Below are 25721 nucleotides of genomic sequence, written 5' to 3'. Positions count from 1 at the left end.
TTTGGAACTTTGTTTCAGGCACACCATAGGAAATTTAGGTTCTTAAATTTATGAATGTGGAGAAATCAGCTTTACAGTACCTTGACTACTCTGTTCTGCTCTAATGTGATCCGGTGTCCGTGTACATCCACATTCACGTACTGTACATAGGATACTCTATTATTTCCTCCTCTGTGCTCATTAGCTGCTTCCACATTGAAATATGGCAAATTTCCATCATCTTCACAGAGTTTTGATAAAGTGTATGTGCAGGTTCCCATAAAGTGATGAACTTGGTTATCAAAGGTGTAATAGTGTGGATCTCCATTGACTTCACAAGAGCCTGTGAATAAAATGATATAAAACATTTATTTTCTTTATATACTATGTAATAGCAAACTTTTGTGCTATAGAATATCTGCTAAAATCACTTGAGAAATCAATTGCAGATTGATACTGTCCCATAATTTTGCACTAGAGTGAGAGCAATCTGATCGGATTGCACTCGTCCATGCAAAATACAAGTGGAACCGAGGCCTAATAAGGTGAGTTCAAATGGGTGAGTAACTATTTATATCTTAGTTGTGCCAAACTGGAATAGAATCCTCTCTTACACCACAGTTTTTTACTCTGGGTCAGTGGTCCCCAACCTTTCTATTCCTGAGAGTCACATTCAGCTTTGAGAGAGGGTTGCAAGCCACATTGAGCTCCCGCCCTTCACAGTAGTGACACCCACAGCCCCCATTACTAGTATAATGACAGTCAAAGCTTTTCTGCAGAAATCACACTGAGACAGTTTATCATGAACCAGCGTTTCCCACTATGCCCACCATTCAGATCTGCTCTGCTGTGTGGGTCTACTTGCAAAAGTCACCATCTAGACTCCTGCTCTTCATAGCTAATTGCTAGATCATCAATCCATCCAGGTAGTAAACAGCGTATAGCCACAAGCGACATGTGGCACCAAGCTGCAGGTTGTGGACCCCTGCTCTAAGTAATAGGTGTAAAAAGGAAGTAAAAAGAAAAGTTTGCCCTCTATATGCTCAATATGTGCTTATAGGATTACCAACAATGAAGAATCTCTTTGTGTTGGTACTCCGATTTATCATTTATCATTAGCATGTCCCCTTGTGTAAACATAAATTGTGCTGCTGATAATAATGTAATATGTGTGTTAGAGAAGAGGGGATGAATGACTTTTTTACATGGAAAATCAAAGCAAACGAACACCCATGAGATTGCTGTATAGTCAATAAGTAATCAATGCTCCTTGCTGGAAGCCTATCTGTTCATGGAAAAAGACCCCAAGTCCTTGAAATCTTAGCACACTATGAAATAATTTTGACACAAAGATATTTTTTATTTGCAACTGTTCAGATTCTCTACTATATTGAGCACACATCCTACATCAGGTAGCTGTCAGCAGAAAGTTTGTCAGCGAGACAGATATCTCTCCCAACTCCCTCATTTACATGAACACTAGGCTCAGCCAAATTTTCATGTATTTTCAAATGAGAGAGAGGAAGTAGCTGCTGCAGGTATCTCTGACAATTGCTTCTCTACCTTAAAGACAAAGAGAGCGAGTGTGTCGCCCTGGGCAAGCCAGGGGACACAGATAACAACACACACGCACCCCACATTCCCTGTAGGTACACCAGCTAACCCACAAATCCTTGTTGCCTTCCTCCAGGAGTCTGATGATGCACACCAGGGGGTGGGCCAGGCGGTTGGCTCCGCCCATCGAGGAGCTCACAGCTCTGGAGGCAGGAAGTAACCAGGCAGTCCAGTGAGGGACATGAGAGAGTGAACAGCAGATTAGCCCAGGCAGGGCTTGAGTGCAGATGAGTCCAGGAGGAGGAAGTGGAAGGAGATAGGAAGAGGAGATAGCTCAGGGAGGAGCAGGAGTGAGGAGCTAAGAGAGAGTCGAGCCCAGGCAGGGCAAGAGTGAAGGAGTAGTCTAGACAGGGTTAGAGTAAACAGCTAAGTGAAAGTGAAGGAAGAAAGCAGTAAAGAAAGAAAGCCTGAAGTTGGTCTGTGGCTGTGTGCCCAGACGGAGTCAGCAAGGTCAGCAGACAGTGGTGAAGATCTGCAGTGGGACTGTCTGGAGGTTGCTGGAAGGGCCACGGAGGCTGTGTGTATCCGGGGGTCTGGAGCAGTATACAAAGGGCAGTCAGCACCAGAGCAGGGGCTTTCGGATCCCAGCAAGGCTTGGAGTCGCTGTAAATTACTAAATCCGTTAGTGAAGGGGACGTAGATCCCCCAACAAGCAAGTCCTGATTGACGGCAAAGGTCCAACCACAACGGGGAAACACCGCCACCGCCAAGGCACCAGTTTCCCAGGGCCGGCGCCTGCGGGCAAAGTGTGGAGCTCCTCCGGCACAGATTGCAGTCGGGGAGCGGGTAACCGGTGGGAATCCACCGCTACCAAACAGACATTTCAAAGGTGCAGGGAAGAGACCGTCACCGCTAACTGCAGGGAACCGCAGCACCGTGAACCGTCCGAGGGACCCGTCCAACCAGCCGTTTGTTTACCGAGAACTGTGTCGTGTTTACTGGCTGAGTGAGTACCTCAGTGCCGCAAGGCACAGCGCTGCCCCTGCGCCCCTGCACCCCACTGGGCCCCGGGATCACCAACCCCTACCCACGGAGGGGCAACACAACAACTGGCTGCTCCGCATCACCATCCCCGGGATCCCCATATTGAGCAGCGGTGGTGAAATCACCACAACCGTGGGTGGCGTCACGAACTATAACAATCCCCACACCCAACCACAAAACCCCCCCTTTCACTCACGGGCGAGGAGTGTCGCTCGAGAAACCCCGGGATCCGGCCCACCGCTCGAGCCACCACTGAGCAGCTGCCGGACCCGAGCAGAAGGGGTGAGCGCGGTGTGCTGACACCCTCCTCCCCGCCCGCGACAACTTGGCGTCACAAACAGGATCCTACCGCTCTGCCGTCAGGTAGAGGTGCGCCTTGTTACCGCCGGAGGCATCCGGCAGGAAAATTTCAGAAGCCGCCATCTTTGGCGCGAAAAGTTCCCGCTCGAGCGTCTTCTCGAGCAGTAGAGGCGCGAAGGCCAAAACTCCGCCCCGAGAGAGGAGGGGCCGGAAAGAGCTAAGGGGGACGCGATGGTGGCTGGACGCATGTAGCTGCGGCTATAAAAGCAGGGACGCCAGGACCTTGCGAGAATACCGTTCCTGGAAGCAAACAGTGAAGACACCATGTGGATGCCGTCCCGCGACACCGTACCCCCCGCGCCTGGAACCGCGGCGTGGGTGGAGATCCGGACCGCGCAGCTCTATCAACGGCTGCAGGTGAAGATGCAGCTCCTCATGGGGGAGTGGGAGGCCGACATGGCGGACGTTGTAGCCACCGTGCGGAGACGCGAGGAGGAGGCGGAGAAAGGGAGGGTGAGTGACCCACGTCCCGATGCCCTTGCAGGGCCGGTCATCGCGGCTGTGGGGCCCGGTCCAAGCCCTCTCCCCCCGTTGCCTCCCTCGCCACCCGTCTCGGAGGCCGTGACCCCGCCACTAGGCCCGCTACCACCGCAACCGGTAGCGATACCCAGCCCATCCGCCCCAGCGGACCAACCTGTAGCCGGAGCCCGTAACAAACCGGAGGCATTACCTTGGAAGGCCCCGAAGATTGTGCCAGAGACAGTCCCCGAGCAGTTTTCCGAGCCGGAGCCGACGACTCCCTCCGAGCCGAAGGCTCAACTGCGGAAAGCCCCTGTGCCCATCCCCCACACCTCGGCTGAGGTGGCGCCGGGTTGTTGCTGCAAGGCAGCGCCCAAGGCCATGACACCGCGGGATACGCTGCCCACCTTCCTGACAGTGGGTAACGTGCTGGACGTCCCGCGGGGCTCAACCCGTGCGCCGGAGCTGGCGGCAGCGCCCTACTGGGACAGGGAGCCGACAAAGCTGGGCCTGGAGATCGCGGAGAGGGAGAGAAGGAAAGCCGAGCTGGTGGCCCGAGCCATTCGGGAAAAGGAAAACCTGCGGCAAGCGACCTTCCGTGTCCGGGGCCCGTTCTACGAGGGGCAGGTGAGGCGATTTGATGTCCGCCGGGGCTACGGATTCATATACGAACCAGGCCTGGAGGCCGAGGTGTTTGTGGCCCGGCGGGACGTGAATGCCCATCTGCCCGAGGAGCATCCTGGCCGCAATCTTATACCGGGGGACATGGTGCGTTACACCCGGCACTGCGGAGAGAGGGGGTGGTTTGCCCTGGATGTAAAGTTGAAGGGCAGCCCGGAGAGCAAGGTGAGCTCTGCATCCCCTCCCTCGGAGGAAGCAGCAAAAGGACCGGAGTAGGGCAGCGGATGCCCGTTGCACCGTCCCCGTTGGGACCATCACTGAAGTTGCTGTTTGTTTGAAAAAGTTTAAAAAGTTTGAAATGATAAGTGTAATTACTGAAGAAGTCACCTGATTTCTTTGTTGATTTGCCTTGTGATTGAACCGGCTGGAGCTGGCACCGTTGTCCCCGTGGGGACCATTTAAAGTTTTGGCATGGGAACTATCCATGGACAAGCCCGTGAACTTGCAGGGCACCACAAACGTTAAGTGGCTTGTAAATATGTTGGGTACCGTTACCGTTTCCGCAATGCCACCTCCGGAGAGGCAGGTTGGAGGGAGGGCCCTGAGCAGAGCAGGCCAGGGCCCAGCCACCAAAGGAACCGGTGGCCACCCTCTGGAGGGCATGGACAGATCCCGCTCGGGTAACTTGTGCTGGACTGTGGGTCAAGGGGTGCTGCCTGGGTTTTAGGGGCAGCATCAGGGCCAGGTTGCTTGGGTGGGAGAGAGCGGAAACCGTGACCGTATACCGTTGTAACGTTAAAAGTAAATGTGCCTCCCGTCTTGGGAAGAGTTGTGATTAAAAATGTATATAATTTACCGTTTATAATGTTATACCGTTTTACCTTTACAGAAAAAACAAAAAGGAAAATAAAACCGGTGTTGGACGGGCAGCCCGAGGACGGTCTGCGTTTTGCTAAGGGGGAATGTGTCGCCCTGGGCAAGCCAGGGGACACAGATAACAACACACACGCACCCCACATTCCCTGTAGGTACACCAGCTAACCCCCAAATCCTTGTTGCCTTCCTCCAGGAGTCTGATGATGCACACCAGGGGGTGGGCCAGGCGGTTGGCTCCGCCCATCGAGGAGCTCACAGCTCTGGAGGCAGGAAGTAACCAGGCAGTCCAGTGAGGGACATGAGAGAGTGAACAGCAGATTAGCCCAGGCAGGGCTTGAGTGCAGATGAGTCCAGGAGGAGGAAGTGGAAGGAGATAGGAAGAGGAGATAGCTCAGGGAGGAGCAGGAGTGAGGAGCTAAGAGAGAGTCAAGCCCAGGCAGGGCAAGAGTGAAGGAGTAGTCTAGACAGGGTTAGAGTAAACAGCTAAGTGAAAGTGAAGGAAGAAAGCAGTAAAGAAAGAAAGCCTGAAGTTGGTCTGTGGCTGTGTGCCCAGACGGAGTCAGCAAGGTCAGCAAACAGTGGTGAAGATCTGCAGTGGGACTGACTGGAGGTTGCTGGAAGGGCCACGGAGGCTGTGTGTATCCGGGGGTCTGGAGCAGTATACAAAGGGCAGTCAGCACCAGAGCAGGGGCTTTCGGATCCCAGCAAGGCTTGGAGTCGCTGTAAATTGCTAAATCCGTTAGTGAAGGGGACGTAGATCCCCCAACAAGCAAGTCCTGATTGACGGCAAAGGTCCAACCACAACGGGGAAACACCGCCACCGCCAAGGCACCAGTTTCCAAGGGCCGGCGCCTGCGGGCAAAGTGTGGAGCTCCTCCGGCACAGATTGCAGTCGGGGAGCGGGTAACCGGTGGGAATCCACCGCTACCAAACAGACATTTCAAAGGTGCAGCGAAGAGACCGTCACCGCTAACTGCAGGGAACCGCAGCACCGTGAACCGTCCGAGGGACCCGTCCAACCAGCCGTTTGTTTACCGAGAACTGTGTCGTGTTTACTGGCTGAGTGAGTACCTCAGTGCCGCAAGGCACAGTGCTGCCCCTGCGCCCCTGCACCCCACTGGGCCCCGGGATCACCAACCCCTACCCACGGAGGGGCAACACAACAACTGGCTGCTCCGCATCACCATCCCCGGGATCCCCATATTGAGCAGCGGTGGTGAAATCACCACAACCGTGGGTGGCGTCACGAACTATAACAATCCCCACACCCAACCACAAAACCCCCCCTTTCACTCACGGGCGAGGAGTGTCGCTCGAGAAACCCCGGGATCCGGCCCACCGCTCGAGCCACCACTGAGCAGCTGCCGGACCCGAGCAGAAGGGGTGAGCGCGGTGTGCTGACACCCTCCTCCCCGCCCGCGACACGAGCACTGAAATTCCAGCAGCCCGATCCTTCTCATCACCTGTCAGGGAGAATCAGGAGGACCCCATACACATAATATGGGCAGACATTTGTGCTAAATTCAAAACAATACAGCTCTCTGAAATGCTATAATATGAAAACATCGAATATATGAATTTGGAACTACATTACTGCTATAGAAAATATGATAAAAAATGTAGATACATAGTGCGCAAATTGGTCAATTCATGAGATCTCATTAGTTGCGACAAGGCATACCCCCTAAACTTTCATGCCTCTCCCTGGCTGTCCTACAAATTTTAAGGGCAGGCAGGATCGATCTCTAATATGCGCTAAATCTGGCTGGTTCGACTGACTTTTATTTGATATGTATGGGGACTTAGAGTATTTGGAATGATCTCTAAAAGATAAAAAAAAAAGACTATACAGCTCAATATATAAAACTAGTCATTGGAAAAGGGTAATAGTTGTCTTAACAAAATCAATCTATTTTTATTGAGAGAATCATGACAGTTTGGCTCACTTTGCAGGGGTGGACTCATATCTTATCACTCTACTTATTGCATGATCTTTTATAATAATGGAATAAATCAAAACAAACATTTTAAAGTTCATGACCACGAAAACATTGCTTTAACCACATGAATGCAACTCAAATAACAACATTTCCATTGAATTTGTTAACTGTTTATTTACTGTACCTGGAGGACCTGAGGGTTGACTTGGAGTAGGTGGAGTAGTTGTTGTCCTGGTAGTGGTGGTGGTGATGGTGGGAGTGGTGGTGGGGGTGGTAGTTGGTTCACCTGATGAGAATAATGAGAATAAGAATAATTAAAATCAGTAAGACTAGAGAAAAAAGATTATTGTTTATTATTTAATCTGATCCAATATACACTACTCTATAACTTGCACATTTGGAATTTCTTCCAGTCTATTTCCTAAAAAAATGTAAACGTGGATAAAGCCTTATTGAGATCACCATTAATCTCTTTTCACTATTTTTGCTTTTTTTTCTACCCTTTTTCCAAGATTCATATCTTTTTTTATTTTTCCATCATCGTAGCCATATGAAGATTTCTGTTTTGCAGGACAAATTGTAGTTTAGAAAAAACTCTTTTATTTCAGTAATTTTACCATAAAATATACTTAAAATGAAGAAGGAATTCCAAGTGTGGTTAAAAAAGCAATTTCATCATTATTATTTGGGATATGTTTTTATGACGTACACTTTAAAATTGAAAATGAGTTGGATACATAAATCTCCATGTCATTATGAATATGTCAATGTAAAAAGTATATAACTTTTTGCTACTTTTATAGTGGTTTAAAAAAAAATATTGGCTTTATAAAAAAAAGTTGTGTTGCCACCTTCCAAGACCCATAACTGTTTTATTTTTCCTTCAATTTAGTAGCATTTGGGCTTGTTTTTGCGGATTGAGCAGTAGTTTGTAATGCTACAAAAATGATTTTTCTTTACCTTTATTTTGGGATACCTATTTAATGTTTTGATTGTTGAGTGTTGCTGTATTTTGCCTTATTTGTGAGTGTTGCGGTGACCAAGCAAGGGCAATTTAGGAGATCTAATTTTTTTGTTTGCATTGTTTACCTAAAGTGTTAAATTCCATTATATTTTCATAGATCAGAGTCTCACTTATGGTAAAATATTGAATATGCCTATATGTATATATATATATATATATATATATATATATATAACATATATGGGTGGGACTAGAGTTTGCTCCCTTTTCTGGAGAGACAATTTATTTTTATATATATATATATATATATATATATATATATATATATATACATATAAACATTTATTTTTACCTGAAAAAGATATTTACATTTCTATATATATTTTTTATATTCTTAAATACTTTTTATGTTATGCTTCATTTTTTAATCTCATACAGAGATTAGCAGCTATGGGCTGCCAAAAACTCCTTATTACCCCAATTTGCCAAAGCACCAGGGCAAATCGGGAAGAGCCGGGTACAGTCCCAGAACTGTCGCATATAATGTATGTGGCAATTCTGGGCGGCTGCTGACTGATATTGTTAGGCTGGGGGGCTCCCAATAACGTGGGGCTCCCCATCCTGAGAATATCAGCCTTCAGCCGTATGGCTTTATCTGGCTGGTATTAAAATTGGGGGGGACCGCACGCCGTTTTATTTAATTATTTATTTATTTCTTTTCCTGCACAGTGTAGACACGCCCACCGGCTGCTGTGATTGAGTGCAGTGAGACAGCTGTCACTCAGCGTGGGGGGGGGGGGTGTCTGACTGCAACCAATCACAGGCGTCTGTGGGTGGGGAAAGCAGGGAATACGAAATTGATTAATGAGCGGCCGGCATATTCAAAGTAATTGTTGCCGCGTATTCTCTGCACAGCTGTTCCTCACCGCACTGGTGATCGGGGAGCGGTATGAGCCAGGGGAAGAAAAAAAACGAGCGCCAATGTAAGTATGACTGAGAACAGCAGAAAAAAAGGTAAGTATACTGACTTTAATTTAAAAAAAAACAAAAAATAAGATCGCTAGTGTAAAAACGCACACACACGAAACGTGCTGAACACGGACATACTCCGTGTGCGGTACGTGCAGGCACTGACCCATAGACTAAAGCGGGTCCGTGCCTGCGTGCTGCCGGGCAAAAACGGACATGTCGTCCGTGTAGAAAAGCGCACACAGGTACTTACCACAGGGTCACACGTTCCATGTGATTTTACGTGTGTGTGCCATCTACCATTGAATAACATGGGTCTCCGTGTGTACGTGTCTCCGGTACGTGCAAATACGTACCACACATGTACAAATTAAACGGATGTGTGTTGCGGGTCTAAGACAGTTAGTTCATATCGGGAGACTCTGTGGTCGAACTGGGTATAGTAGTCAAAATACAGTCCGTGCTTTACAAATGTGACAAACCGGCCATAGGTTTAGTATTGATCATAAAATTGTATGTATTTATATTGCACAATTTGTATTGTATGTATTTACCTGTAGCCGTTATAGTGCTTGCAGTTGTGGTTGTAGTAGTGCTAGTACTTGTGGTTGTTATACATGGAAAGACTATATAAAAAAAGAAAATATAATATAAAGATAGTGCTCTCACACAGGATTAATAATAATATGTACAGTCTAAGAAAAGTGCAAAATCATAATTCTTGAGCTATGGTCACGCATTCTTTTTTGAAGGTTCTAAATCTTTTCACATTGGCATAAATAAGACTGGGCTTATGGGACATGTGCCCTGGGTTCTGGAGGACAGGGGAAGGGAATTTAAGGAAACCAGGTTTTTGCTGCCTCATCTGAGAGCAGCATAATGTAAAAAAAACATCGATTCTAATGATGTACCTCTTAGTTTCTTGGGTGCAGTAGATAAGACACAACCAGATTTCTTAGATGTAACATGAAGCAAAGCTCAGAAAGTTGCCCCTGCTCAAACCACAGCCCTCTGTGTACAATATCTATTGACATTGAGCTGCTTATCAGAGAGCGGTGTGGCCAGATCACTTGGCACCAGTCAGCTAGTCCCAAGAATGATAATGTCATAGTGATAAAAGCTTCACTGTAAGTATACAACAGCACACAGCCTAATAAATTACACTGCTTAAACCTGTATTTCAACCCTTATTTCCTGCTGCCTTCAGATTACATAGCAAAAACTTGCTGACAGATTCTCTTTAAGTGATTTCAACAAGCCACTCAGCCTTGACCAGTAGGTTTAGAGATAGGGTAAGGGCAGTGAACTGGATGTTTTTTCTCTGGGAGAAGGAATGCAGAGCTACAACTTTGCTTTTGTTACAGTGTGGATGTAATCAGTTGAATAATAAATCATGATGAAAAGACTTCTGTTTCTTTCTTTACAATGGATACTTTAAATATCACTTCATAATTTAATGTTCAAGTTCAACTACACTTCATCATTTAAATGTCAAGTTACAAAACTATTTAAAGTGTAACCGTCGTTTTACTTTTTATTTAATAAATCAATAGTACACATGAAAATAATCAACTTTGTAATAATCTTATCAAACAAATTTGCTTTTTATCTCTGCCAGAATTGATGTCAATAGCAAAAAAGTTTTTAAGTAAATCTGAATTCAGTGAAGACTTTCCCATTACTGAGATAGGAGATGGCAGTTGTTCCTGATGAGATTCTCTGACAATGGGATGAGGGAGGAGATACAGGCAGAGGGAGGAGATAAAGGCAGAGGGCGGAGATACAGGCAGAGGGAGGAGATACAGGCAGAGGGAGGAGATAAAGGCAGAGGGCGGAGATAGAGGCAGAGGGGGGGGAGATACAGTCAGAGGGAGGAGATACAGGCAGAGGGAGGAGATAAAGGCAGAGCTCCACCACATTATCCCTCTTCTATCCACATAGAATCTCATCAGTAGCAACTCTCATTTCTTATCTCAGTAAAGGGAAAGTCTTCACTGAAAACAGATTTGGTTCCTTTCCATTGCACCAGCACTTTAGGTAACGTTTATGGACCTCTTTTTTACTAATTCTATGCCTCCCTTATATCCACATCACTATCTTTTCTCGATATTGACCTTCTCCAGTAACATATTTTTGCACCTTCTGGTGGACTGTGGTACATCATGAAGTCTATATCCTTCCTAATTATTTTGTTATCCTCCCATCTAGGTCTGTGGACTTCATGAATTTGTAGGAACCCTTTTTGGCCCTGTGCACTTTCACTATAGAACTTATTGTGGGTTAATATGAATTTTTATTAACTGTCCTATCACCCCCTCATTTCTACTTTATTACCAACTCATGTTAGGGTCTTTTTGTCCCTTTTAGTCAATTAATTTGTAATACTGTGGGTAGATGAGGAGTGAATAGGATTGGGAAGTGATTTACTACTCACTGTTCCATAATACATCTTGTACTCCCCCTTTACTCTTTTGGTAGATTTTAATCTGTGATGATTAAGTCTTGTGTGTGATCTTCAATAAAGATTATAAATCTCATCAGTAGCAGCTCTAATCTCCTATCTCAGTAATGGGAAAGTCTTCACTGAATATAGATTTTACCTCAGAATTGAGAATTTTGATAACGATTGATTAATTTTGGCAGAGAAAGAAGCAGATTTGTCTGATAAGATTATTACAAAGTCACTTATTTTCGTGTGTGCTATTGATTTGTGAAAAAATAAATAAAATTACGGTTACGCTTTAAGTGATATGAGCAAACTTCAGTCGCTGCTATTACAAAACAGATGCTTGTTGTGTAATATAGCCTGCACCTGCTTGATATGGGAACTGAGCCCGCTCCACACACATACACACACCATAAGTGTGATGTACAGTTATATCAGGGTTTGTTAAGGGATTAATGAAACCATAACTTAATGAAGAACATTAGTGCACGTCACAATATATTATTGCTCCATACCTGATGGTGTTGAAGTTTTTGCGGTGGTGGTGGTAGTTGTGGTAGTAGTTGTAGTTGGTGCTTTTACTAAAAAAACAATTATTGGCATGATTAGCAATCATTACCATTACAGTATGGTTTTTGAAATAATTTAATTCCACAATAATTCAACAAATGGGAAATTTGTATTATTATTATTATTATTATTACCCCTTCCTATCACTCAACCTTGTCAGTTGGCACTAACCCTTCTGAACTAAAGTAAAATAAACAGTACATTTCTATGCAATAATTCTACTGATAGAAAAAATATGGCAAAACTCGAAATCATTACGATAGAAAAAAATCAATAGATATCTATTGTTTTTAAAGACATTTTGGGCCTTCAGATTTAAACTGGTCACAGCTCCTTATTTTTTTTAAAACGGGAAATACTAGAGATGAGCGAATAAATTTAAGTGGACATGAACTAGTATGCAGATATTTTGTAATTTGCTTCCCCACGGACACAAATAAAAGGCAGTCGCTGGTTCCCATCTTTATGAAACATGGAAGGCCATCAAAAATAAATTCCTACACTGACTTCATCTTCAAGTCTCTGTGTTACCTGTCTGGTTCTTTCTGCATCATCAGGAGGCCTTCACTGGTGCTGAAGGTCCTGGGCCTCTCTAGGTTGCCTGTTACTTTCTTTTTTCAAGAAGGCTTAAGTGGGGTCTTTCTGCACAAGTGTTCAAAAGGCTATGATGTTACAGTATGCTCAATGACCTTACATACGCATGCACAAAACAATCCTGAGCTCCATCAAATCGGAAATTCCAGCCCAGTGTGAGAGGACCAGGGATTTCAGGATGAACGTCGGCAATCTGAAGATGTGACGAGGACTGGACTTGTGATGGTAAAGAGCAGAGGGGTTTGACAGATGAGCAATAAGGTGATTAAAGGATTTTTATTTTTCTTCATTTTTTACATATCACGATTAATATGCTTTGGGGCATAGAGAGCCCACAAAGCATAGTAAGTGATATGATATTCACAGAGAATAACTTGTCTGCAAATCAAATTTCTCAAGAATAAAAACACAAGAATGTAAGATATTTGAATACTTCTGTACTGCCCAAGAACTTTAAATTTGGGGGTGTCCTTAAATTACGTTAAACAATGTCAGTGCAGAGTAAGCATCTGCTTGAGATCAGGGAGCTGCAGAAGCAGAGAGCTGCCAGATACAACGGAACTCCGAGAAGATGCAGATCAGCTCCGCTGTGCAACCAAGAGCATGAATCTGGCCCTGGCTAATATGCTGGCATGACCTACAAAGAAAATCTGCAATAACAAAATTGTATTTACATTTTATATACACCTATACAAAGGGTTTTTATTACCTTTAAGGTCAAAGTGACAGTGAAAGTGTGAAAAAAATGATAAAAATTAGAAAAAATAAGACAAATAAAAAAGTTTCTTCCAATATGAATTACTATTTCTAGCCCTCCCCTGTCAAAATATACATGCATCCAATATATAAAAATAATTGATGAGGTTAAGGTAACACTGTTTAAAATCTTTAGATTGGTTCTTTGAGGCCATGAAAAATGTAAACAATGTGAAAAACACACACATTTTTACTTCTTTATTTTTTTCTTTGAGATGGGGAATATAAATAACAAAAATTAAAACCCATGTTTCATGAAAAAAAGAAGCAAAACTTTTTCAAATACCTGAACATGAAACGTTTTTAGAGCTTTTGAAACTGCATGTACAAAAAATAAAGAAAATCTGTCTGATCATGAACTGTGGCAAATGGTCTGGTAGATAGAGGTAATACATATTTTCTCTATACAAAATGTAATTTATGGTCGTTGATGAACTCATTACTTACCACAATATCCAGGTGTAAGAGAGATGTCATCTATGGCCACATCACTGCGATAGTCTTCTCCTATCCTGCCGTCAATGAAAATCTGAAAACATAACATATATAGGATTTAATATGCTCTTGTTTTTGTGAAATCATGATCAATGAGTACAATGTAAATTTTCTGCACTATGAGAAGGTGATTGTCTTCCTACAGCCCTTTCTGTAATCCAACTGAATGTATTCTGAGCATTTAATTACATTTGCTGCTCATGAATATTCAACAGAGCTTTAGCCTTTTTAGAATAAATAATTTTGTAGCTTCTGTAACAAGTTGATAGGTTTTTCATGGGTTCATACAGCATTGAATGTGATTGGTTAAAGCCATCAAATGAAGCTCCAGTCTACAGAAATAGGATAATGCCTTACATTCATTTAGTAAAATGAAATGAGAACTTCTTAAAGGGTTATTCCAATCTGCAACATCCTATCCCTATAAGTAGTAGGCATAATAACATTAGCACATACCACCAATTAGAAATGCAGTATAGCTCTCCTGATTTACTATGTCGCTTACCTCATGTTCAGGGCATTGCAGGAACTTAGGTATCCATGGTTATGATCATGAGCAACTAACTAATTACCTGTGACTGTATGCGTGGTTGTAACCATGGATACCTAAGGTCCTGTACATGAGGTAAGTGACATAGTGAATCAGAAGCACTATACTACATTTATAATAGGAGGTATTTGATAATACTATTATTTTTATTATTATTATACTTACGACATAATGGAACAGGATCTTAGAGATGGGAATATCCCTTTAACTGGGCATTTTAAAAGTAATGAAAATTATTATTTGATTGAATGTTTACAAGATAATCATTACAAACTTGAAAGGAACCTATGAGCTGATTCATGCTGTATGGACCACAAATAGCAAGAATCAGAGACAATCTTAGTTGCATCCATGTATTTTACACTCTGCTGTGTTTCATGGAAAACATACTTTGAAACAGCAGTGATGATTCAACTGGGATGACTAGTCCAAGAGACAGGTTCTCCCTTCCCCACTTCCCTAGACTGACAAGTGTTGCCCTATAGTTGTGTATGAAGATAGATCTGTCATTCAAGGGGAGCAAGCAGGGTGGGGAGAATCTGCCAGGGGCCTACCTCTTGGACTAGTCCACCTAGTGGCATCATTGCCCAGTTACATGAGTGAGTTAACGTATGTTTTTTCTTAAACCCTGCAACACTTCAAAGTAAAATATACCTGGCTGCAAAAACAGAGCCTTTCTCTAATTCATACTGACTGTGTTTCCACTAAACGGTGATAATGACAGATACTTTTATGGAGGAAAGGGCAGTACACCAATGTACTAAAACTTTGAAAGGAAAATTTTTGTTTATTGTGCAAATTATTGTGTAAATAGTCTTAAATAAAAACTTAAATAGAAATCTCTTGAGGCCTCCCACGTGTTTATTACACATCTTATAAATATTGGTGGCATAGAAAGTGTACATTTGTAGATCTAATGAAAATAAGTGTATACTGTATATGTAAGTTTTACTCTCCTAATTGCTAATCATGTATGAATAGTAAGAAATAAAAACAAAATGAAAAAAACACAACATTACCTGGATGATGTCACTGTCAGGCAAGAAAATCTCTTCTAAATGCCACATATCCCCATAACTGCCATCTAGGAAGACCACTTCTTCTATACCATCGTCTCTTAAGACAGCCACAATCAACTCCATGTATTCTGCAACTCCATACATGTGGTACCAGAACCGGAGACACTGGTACCCAGTGAAACAATTAGCAGGGCTTTCCAATCTTGCCAAGTCTCCTTCTTTTGACTTTTGACCATCAATGTAGAGATAATATCCATCTGTAATAAGAATTCAAGTATAACCTTGGGGAACGGAATGGTTCTAATTTTGAATACAGTTTGTAACTCTTCTAGAAGAAAGACCAATACCTCCTGTTGTGTGGTCAAAGGAAGGTCCAGTGAGATCCGATGGTGTAGCTCCTCTCCAGCGTATCCAGTCAATGTTATCTGACTTTGATTGCTTCCAGTTACAGAAATCAGTATCAAAAGAGCAGCCTATTTGACATTTGTCTGAATATGGAAGAACAAATACAAACATGTATTAAATTGTCACATATGTGTGTATTTACAGAAATTACAGAAGATTTTTTTTTTAAAAAAAAGTGACTTAACTCTTTAGGCCAGATTAATAACTTGCACTTTCTTTAAGTCACTTTTTTTCTCATTTCTCTTGTGTAATTTACTTGCTGTTTTTTGCATCTAATTCTTTAAATGAGTTCTCACGGTTCAGGAATTTTGTGCAAAGTCTAAAATTGTCAATATTTCTGTCCTTAACATTTTTTGCAACTCTTAAGAACACTTTACATGCAATGACATGGCTAACGAGATATCGCTGGGGTCATGGAATTCGTGACGCACATCCGGCCTCGTTAGCGACGTTGATGTATGTGACACCTACGAGCAACCACTAACGATCTGAAAAATGGCAAAAATCGTTGATTGTTGACACGCTGTTCCTTTCCCAAATATCGTTGCTCATTTTGGACGCAGGTTGTTTGTCCAAATCGCTACGTGTGACACCCCGGGAATGACAAACAACAGCATTCCTGCATCCTCCGGCAACGAGGTTGGAGTGACGTTAATGCGGCTGGTCACCGCCCCTCCGATTCTATTGGTGGCCCGCTGTGTGACGTCGCTGTGAAGCCGCACGAACAACCTCCCCCGTAAAAAAGAGTTTGTTCGCCGGCCACAGTGACGTCGTTAGGAAGGTATGTGCGTGTGATGCGTACTAGCGATATTGTTTTCCACGGGCAGTGATTTGCTCATGATGCACGCATGACGCGGGCGGGTGTGACCACTAGCGACATCGCTAGCGATGTCACAGTGTGTAAAGCGGCCTTTGGGGTCTTTGTACACATTGCATTTTTGTTGCATTTTTTCTGCATATGTTTATCATAAAATTTGAAAGATTTGGTACTTTCGCAAAGTGAATGTTATTCCTAAAGACTCGTGCACATGTTATTTATTTTTAACCGGCAGAGATGGTGCAGATTTAAATCTGCAACATGTCCATTTTTTCAGTGTTTTTACTGCAGATTTTCACTATTTTAATAAATGGGAAAAATGTGCAACAAAAAAACATGTAAAAAAAAAAGGTGACGAAAATATTCAGAAATTCTTGCAGCAAATACTTAACATGTGCACATAACCCTGATAGGAGAAGTTGCATATTTTGCAATAAGTTGTAAAAATTGTGCAAAAATTTCTGGTATACATAAGGCTCAGTAGGAGACTTGATTATGTTTACATAAATATATTGCGACTTTTGGAAAAGTTTCAAATGACAAATCAGTTGAAAACAACAGAAACAAAAACCCCACCCACATTGGAATCTAAAAAAAAAAAAAGTTAAAGAAGACATAAAAAAGTGACTCAAAAAAAGATGCAAATTAAAAGAATTACGTATAAAAGAAAAATTCGATTACAACACAAAAATCTAACTAAAAAAATGGTGCAAATGCAATTATAAATTGGGAACTTTATAGTGTGGCCTTTAGATAAAATTTATGTAAATATATTTAATTAAACCTAATTTTAGAAGAATAATCTAATTATCGAGATCTTCAACAGATACTATAGTTCCTCTTCTTACCTGGTGTTGTTGAAACAATTGGTTTTGGAGGAGTTGTAGGTTTATCTAAAAAATGAAAGGATAAAAATATTGACTTTTAACAAAATAAGAATTTAGTATGGTCATGGCAATTGAATAATAAATGTAGTTGAACTGCAATATGTAAATGAATCTCAATCTTCAAGATGTAACCTAGCATAGGTTATATCAATTATCATTATATTTTATGAATTGGTATGCGTGGAGTAGAAAGAAAGGGCTAAAACCCGCGTTGCCATGTTGAAGGAGGAGATGACCAATTCATGCTCAGGGTCTGCAGCAGCCATCATGGTAATCTTTTCTGCTATATGGTAGTTGTGACCCTCACAACTACCCCAGGTGAGCTTTTCCCTATTATTTATTCTGGTACCACGAGGATAAGACACCAACTTGTGCCTTTTGTCTTTTCCAGCAAAACTTTAACTATATTTTACGAATAGAAGAACTTATAATTTTTATTCAGCAATATTTGTTCTGTTGCCTAGAGTGCATGATGGAGAAATTGGTGCAGATTGTATTGGGGCTCTTTTTGTCGGGGTGGATAAGGCAACGATATCAGATTTTAAAAAAAAATGTCACAGTTGTAGGTGTAGAAGTGGATTGGACAGTGGAGCTTGTTGGTTTAGACATAGTAGTAGAAGTAGTAAAGAGAGAAACATTTGATGTTGAACTGATGTAATCTATAAAAAGTAAAAGATAACCACTCATATTTTCCATAAATATTAGAGAAAAAAGCATCTAAGCTGGCCATAGACCATGGGAGTGATTCCTTAAGATTAGTGTAGCCCATGTCAGTCTTAATGAAGCACTCGGTGGATTGCACTGACCTGATTCATTAACCTAGAATGCGCAACCATAGAAATCTACCATAGAAAACAAGTGACCTAGCAGGCCTGCGAGGCCCCAGGTATGCGTTCTAGGGTTAAGCAGCGATGAATCAGGTACATCTGGTACCCAGCTTGCATTGCTGACAGAAAAGTATGCAAGCTGGAAGCTAATGTACGTTTCTGGAGTAAGCTACGCCTCTCTAGTTGTGTAACTTATAATGAATTTGACAGGTTGGTGTGACCACACCTATCCCACACAAAGCAAAGCCATGTTGGCATAGCTGGCCGAGACTTAAGTGTAAATGTGTAAAGTCACAATATTTTTGCCCAATTGCGGAGTTGAACAAATATATGTCAGATTTCTGGTAAAATGAAATAGCCACAGTGAGTTTTTGTCATGGAGTTTCAACAACCAATCTTCAAGAATCAAATGTAACAAATTTTATTTGTATTTAATAGTGACTAGAGAGGTAAAAAATATTGCACAAAAAATAAGATGTTGACTTTTTTCAGATTTTAATATTTTGAGGGCATGTTACCTGGTGTAGTTGAAGTCGTGGTTCCTACTGTGTCGCAACCAATAGTTGTAGGAGGAATAGTAGTAGTTGTTGTTGTAGTTGCAGTGGTGGTGGTTTTGGGTGGACTTGTGCTTGTTATCACTTCTAATAAGCAAAAATAATATTTATGTCATAAAATACAACATAACATAATTAATAACACATAGTGATAAAAAGGAATTCACATCTTACCACAATTAGCTTCTTTTCTCCAATCTCCAAGAATGACTCCTATGGCTTCACATGCTGCAGCATAAAACTCTAGTGAGCTGCAGAAATAATCATCATTCCCTCCTGTCGCGCATTGATCATACACGCAGCTCTCAAAGTATTGATAAGGTGGAATGAGAGCATGACACTGTGCAAAGGGGCCATTGAGCAGATTTATTATTTCACACTTGGCCTCAGCCTCTTGCTCTATGTTGGGAAGGCATGTAGGTGGAGGAGGAGGATTAGAGTCACACCTAGAGAAATGAAAATATGGCAAAGTTAGAACTCACATTCTAAAATAATAAATATATGGACAAATGAACAGTCAAATGGACAGATAGAATAAAAAAAATACTCACGGCCATCCATTGTCTGGTACTTGCCAGCTGTTTCCAAAGTCATTGACATCAGTTACAATGCTGCCATTAAGTGTCGTGAAGTCATCAAACCGATTATCATTGTATGTGCCACACAGTCCACACAATTTGTCTTTGTATTTCTCACTCACTATAACAAATAATTCATGATCTCCATTGAATTTAATCTGGAGTCCAAAGTTGGTATTAACCACTACATACTGGCCACTTCTTATGATGCTTATGCCAGACACGTCCGTAGGAAGAGTAACTGACACATTGTTAACCTGAAAAGCAAAGATAGAGAAGAACTATAATATTTAGCTAAGAAAACATCTACTTGAATAATAACAGCGCCAACTTTAATCTGCCCATTTGTATTTTACTCCATTATTGTCAAAGGAAAAATTATTGCAAACATTAAAAAAAAATGCAAATATTACAGTAGAGTATTGCAAAACTGCAAACTGATATTAATCATTACAGAACCAGAAGGCTGTCTGCTTCTATGTAACAAAAACTACTAAATATTTAAAAAGATTAGAACACATTTTTTTCTCAAAAATTGTAAGCTGACTATAGGGTAAGTAAAACTATAGACTATGTGCAATGTTATGGGTATACAAGTGTTTTTTTTTATTAACAGAGTTCTATTCTGTTACAGTATAAACTGGGTAGACCTGTAATGAAGTAGTTTGACTTACATGCACAATATTGTTCTTCTCGATCCGGATGTGCACACCGTCCACAGTCAGAGCCACAGAATTTATAGCGGTCCAGCTTGGGTTCCCTCTGTGCTCATTGCGCGTGGTGACACTAAAACTGTGTGATGTATTGGCACAGGTCTCTGATACGGTGTAGTTACAAGATCCTTGGAAATGGTGAAGTGTGCCATCAAAGGTGGAGTAGTGGGGGTCTCCATATATGTGGCAGATTGATGTGCTTGGTGGGTAGCAACCCAATAATCCATTTTGGGCCTTACAGATTTCATCTTCTGGGCAAGACATAGGTAAACATGAGATAATGCTGTTTTCCTGACATTGACATCTCCTCACACAGTTTCCTTCAATGAATTCATCACCTTTCTATAAAAAAAATGCACATAACTTCAGCAACAGAAAAGAGGCAAAAGAGCACAAAAAAAGGATCAAATATTCCATGGGACACTTACATTGTAATACTGGTCATTGTACCAACATCCACACTGTGATTTAGTAATGCAAACTCCTCCACTGAGAATAAACCCATCTTTACACTGACATCCTTCCACACAGGGAGAGGTGCATTTCTCTGGAGCCTGTGGATCCAAGCAGGTTGCTGGACATGCGGTCATACACTCATTGTACTCGCTATTACTTGGACATTCAATACCTCCTGTCAATTCCAATACAAAAAAATAGGTTAAGTTAATTTAACCATATAAAAAAAAATCACATTTTTGTACACAAAAAAAGTAACACTTTTCATCTCTATTGTCAATGGTCTCCATATGGCATTTGTTTTTGTACATAAACAGTGAATAATATTTACCAGAACAAATACAGCTTCCTATGCTAAGAACTAGAACATATCCTTAGAAATCAGATCCTATAAGTAGAATTGAGCGAGTTTCGAAATATTCGTATTTGCGATACTCGTAATGAGTACTGTGTAATACTCACATATTCGTTCCGAATAGCGAGCACAATGCAAGTTAATGGGAAATGCGAGTAATTTTCTGCTGGACTCCAGCACAAAATTACTCGCATTTCCCAATTAGCAGAAAATTACTTGCATATCCCATTGACTTTCATTGTACTCGCTATTCGGAACAAATTTGTGAGTATTACACAGTACTTGTTACGAGTATCGTGAATACGAATATTTCAAATTTCGCTTAACTCTAGCTATAAGATTAATCCACTTGGGATCAGATTTTTTATAAACTCATAGACTTCATTAATAGAATTTCATCTGTAATATAGAAGAGAAAAGTGCATGATGTGATATTTTTAATATGGATATTCGGTCCTTTTTTAAAAAAACATCATCTGAACAGCCCTACTGAATAACATTTATCCTAGTACTGTCAGTGTGATGGCTGATTTTTTAATCGGACAGTAGACTTAAATATATTTTACTCTTAGAACTAGCTTTTGCAACATTTTTACAATTTGTACTAGCAATACATACCGCAAGATGTAATGTTCCTCCAGTTTGGAATGGTGACTCCTTCTTTCTGACAGGCATCAGCATATGCTTGTAAAGCACTGCACAAAATATCTTTGCCTCCATTTAATGCGCAGAGATCAAAAACACAGCTTTCAAAGAAGCTCTCCGGATCGACAACTGCATGACATACACTGAACAGCCCATCTTTATTTGTTAGTAAACCACAGAATGCGTCACTTTCATACCGGTTCTCGTCCTCTGGGGGACATGTTGGGGGTGGAGGTGGAGGTGGTTGGTCTGTGCAGGATGGATCATTTTTGTCGTAGACTATCCAACTGTTTCCTAATTCATTAGAATTTGGGGCCAATTGTCCATTGGGCATAAGGAAGTCATCTGGCCGGTGATTGTTGTAGTTACCACACATGCCACACACTTCTCCAGAAAATGGATCAGGTAATTTCAATTCCACGGTATGGTCAGTATCGTAAGCAACTCTGAGTTTGAAATCTGTTTCTAAAACTACATATCTTCCACTTAATTCCACTTTTACTGCCCCTCCATTCAATATGACAGGAAGAGTTCTCCACACGTCATCAACCTGCAATGAATGACATTGATGATTGATGGAGTCATATATTTATTAGAAAACAGACATAAACCATCAAAGCATTGAGTATAAATGTATTTGTCTTACCAAAATGCGGGATTTTTCTTTGTTTACAATCTGTATTCGGTAGCCATAAACGTCAACAATCACTCTCTGCACATAAGAGACTGATGGATTTCCCCTATGCACATTCTTGGCTTCCACATTAAAGTATGGTAATGAGGAGTTAGTGCATAATTTGGAGAGCGTGTATGTGCACAAACCCATGAAGTGATGGGTCTGCTTGTCAAATGTTTCATAATGAGGGTCATTGTGGACTCTGCAGATGCCATAACTGTAATAAACGCAGCCAGGAATGCCATTTGTCACTGAACAGTATTGGTCACTGGAGCATGAGTCGCTCTTACAGACTAAGCCACCTCCAGATGAAGGACATCTGCATTTTGTGGTGCAAGTGTCATCTGTCCAAAATTCTGATCCGACGGGATAATGCTTATCATTTTCCCAACATCCACATTGAAGACTGGGCACACATTCCTTGTTGTGCAAAACAAAGCCAGGATCACATATACATGATTCAGTGCAAGGCAGATTGCAATTAGATGGAGATACTGGATTCACACAAGTTGCAGGACAGGCTGTGCCACATGGTTCAAAATGGCTGTTTTGTGGACACTTTAGAGCTGTAAAACAAAAGTAAATAAATATATGACTAAAAAAACATGAATGGATATTCACAATACTTATTTATTGCCTTTCATATAAGCCACTGAAGCTTTCAGGACTTTATATCTATGTTTCCTGCATATTTAATTTATTTATATACTACATAATACTTAGACAAACATTAGAATTTGAGCATTACATCAAGAAAGCAGAGAATGTAAGAGAGTATTTATGTTGTGCTTACGGCAAAAAGTTTCATTTCTCCATGGTCCTATCACAACTCCATTAGATTGACAAGACTGTGCATATGACTGAAGACTGTCGCACAGGGTACCGGGATCCAGATTCAGTTCACAAAGGTCAAAGACACAGTTATTAAAGTAGACCAGTGGATCTACGACACCATGACAGTCTTTAAATGGACCATTCTTGTCAGTGATTAGTCCACAGAAGCTGTTGCTGGAAATTGTGACTTTGTCATCATCCGTGCAGGGAGGGGGACCTTCAGGTCCAGGAGTACATCTATAGCAAATTGATAATTCACATAAGTTAGAATAATTTTGAATAGAAATAGAATTCTGGGACTGACAATTGAGAAATACATACACTAACTATTATTTTATCAAAATATAAAGGAGTTGTCCTGGTTAAATATTTGCAAACACTACAAAATCATAACACCATTAGGATTTAGCTCCAGTTGTTAGTTCCAGCAGTTGTCACATAAACAAATGAATCCAATTTGCATATTACAATCAATTTGCCGATTAGAATCTCAGGCACTTCTTTCAATGTTTTATTGAGAGCCCTGCCTGAGACTCTAGATGGCACATGACTGCATGCTTGAGGTCATGGGCAGCATGTTGGCTCAGTGGTCAGCACTGCTGCTTATCAGTTCTTGGGACTTGGGTATAAATCCCACAAAAGACAATGTATGCAAGGAGTTTGTCTGTTCTCTCTGTGTTTGTGTGTATTTCCTCCCACACTCCAAAGTGATACTGACAGGAAATTTAGTTGTGAGTCCCAATGGGGACAGTGATGATATTTTATGTAAAACACTGCAGAATCGAATGGCACTATATAAATAAAGCATAATAAATAAATAAAGTGGCAACTACTGAATGTGGCAAATGGAGATTAATCTTAAAAAGTATGTACATTACACACCATTAGGGTGTGGCAAGCTGCAGTACTTGCTGAAGTTTTTACCATTGGTGGACATTATCTTTAACTTGTGAAAAAATCCTAAAATAAAAATGACTTACTTGGTATCATTATCAACTTGCCAACTGTTACCAAGGCTGTTGGAGTCCGGCTCTAATTGTCCATCTGGGTTTAGGAAGTCGTCAGTCTTATTCCCATTAAAATTACCACATAGTCCACACACTTTATTTGCATATCCATGTGGAATAGTTACTACAACTCTATGATTTCCATCAAATTTCACGTTCAGGCCAAATGCTGTTGTGACGACTACATCATGTCCACTCAAGAATATGCTAATACCCGGCTCAAGGGCTTGTGGTACAGTCACAATGTTTCCATTGACCTGTATTTACAAAATTATAAGAGGATAAAAATATTAAATTATTTTGGCTGAGATCATATGCTCGACTCTCGGAAATGTTATTTATAGAAGATAAAATTGATATATTTGGAACTTTGTTTCAGGCACACCATAGGAAATTTAGGTTCTTAAATTTATGAATGTGGAGAAATCAGCTTTACAGTACCTTGACTACTCTGTTCTGCTCTAATGTGATCCGGTGTCCGTGTACATCCACATTCACGTACTGTACATAGGATACTCTAATATTTCCTCCTCTGTGCTCATTAGCTGCTTCCACATTGAAATATGGCAAATTTCCATCATCTTCACAGAGTTTTGATAAAGTGTATGTGCAGGTTCCCATAAAGTGATGAACTTGGTTATCAAACGTGTAATAGTGTGGATCTCCATTGACTTCACAAGAGCCTGTGAATAAAATGATATAAAACATTTATTTTCTTTATATACTATGTAATAGCAAACTTTTGTGCTATAGAATATCTGCTAAAATCACTTGAGAAATCAATTGCAGATTGATACTGTCCCATAATTTTGCACTAGAGTGAGAGCAATCTGATCGGATTGCACTCGTCCATGCAAAATACAAGTGGAACCGAGGCCTAATAAGGTGAGTTCAAATGGGTGAGTAACTATTTATTTCTTAGTTGTGCCACACTGGAATAGAATCCTCTCTTACACCCCAGTTTTTTACTCTGGGTCAGTGGTCCCCAACCTTTCTATTCCTGAGAGTCACATTCAGCTTTGAGAGAGGGTTGCAAGCCACATTGAGCTCCCGCCCTTCACAGTAGTGACACCCACAGCCCCCATTACTAGTATAATGACAGTCAAAGCTTTTCTGCAGAAATCACACTGAGACAGTTTATCATGAACCAGCGTTTCCCACTATGCCCACCATTCAGATCTGCTCTGCTGTGTGGGTCTACTTGCAAAAGTCACCATCTAGACTCCTGCTCTTCATAGCTAATTGCTAGACCTGGTGCAAATCCATCCAGCTAGTAAACAGCGTATAGCCACAAGCGACATGTGGCACCAAGCTGCAGGTTGTGGACCCCTGCTCTAAGTAATAGGTGTAAAAAGGAAGTAAAAAGAAAAGTTTGCCCTCTATATGCTCAATATGTGCTTATAGGATTACCAACAATGAAGAATCTCTTTGTGTTGGTACTCCGATTTATCATTTATCATTAGCATGTCCCCTTGTGTAAACATAAATTGTGCTGCTGATAATAATGTAATATGTGTGTTAGAGAAGAGGGGATGAATGACTTTTTTACATGGAAAATCAAAGCAAACGAACACCCATGAGATTGCTGTATAGTCAATAAGTAATCAATGCTCCTTGCTGGAAGCCTATCTGTTCATGGAAAAAGACCCCAAGTCCTTGAAATCTTAGCACACTATGAAATAATTTTGACACAAAGATATTTTTTATTTGCAACTGTTCAGATTCTCTACTATATTGAGCACACGTCATACATCAGGTAGCTGTCAGCAGA

At 41.3% G+C, this 25721-nt stretch overlaps 2 protein-coding genes across 2 annotated transcripts in view; both read right to left on the bottom strand.

Moving 5' to 3' along the window:
- Positions 1 to 7941, bottom strand: part of LOC142297270 (IgGFc-binding protein-like) — a 133627-nt gene extending 125686 nt beyond the window's left edge. The window contains exons 1-3 of the mRNA XM_075341525.1: positions 7923 to 7941; positions 7018 to 7119; positions 81 to 322 (exon numbers count right to left, since the gene is read on the bottom strand). Coding sequence (XP_075197640.1) covers positions 81 to 322; positions 7018 to 7119; positions 7923 to 7941 — 363 coding nt within the window. The remainder of the gene's footprint in view (positions 1 to 80; positions 323 to 7017; positions 7120 to 7922) is intronic.
- A 4954-nt stretch (positions 7942 to 12895) lies between these two features.
- Positions 12896 to 23880, bottom strand: LOC142297269 (IgGFc-binding protein-like). The gene is made up of 14 exons (XM_075341524.1): positions 23852 to 23880; positions 22903 to 23180; positions 22080 to 22675; positions 21407 to 21983; positions 20406 to 20608; positions 19939 to 20319; positions 19238 to 19521; positions 18861 to 19132; positions 18651 to 18773; positions 17267 to 17311; positions 15544 to 15684; positions 15197 to 15453; positions 13580 to 13661; positions 12896 to 13026 (listed from the first exon to the last, which is right to left on the bottom strand). Exons 1-14 carry the CDS (start codon positions 23878 to 23880, stop codon positions 12896 to 12898), a joined length of 3399 nt encoding a protein of 1132 aa, XP_075197639.1.
- Positions 23881 to 25721: the final 1841 nt, after the last annotated feature.

This window comes from Anomaloglossus baeobatrachus, chromosome 3 (assembly GCF_048569485.1).
Source record: "Anomaloglossus baeobatrachus isolate aAnoBae1 chromosome 3, aAnoBae1.hap1, whole genome shotgun sequence".
Lineage (NCBI taxonomy): Eukaryota > Metazoa > Chordata > Amphibia > Anura > Aromobatidae > Anomaloglossus > Anomaloglossus baeobatrachus.
Note: the sequence above shows the minus strand (reverse complement) of the source record. Positions and strands in the feature narration are given on the sequence as shown.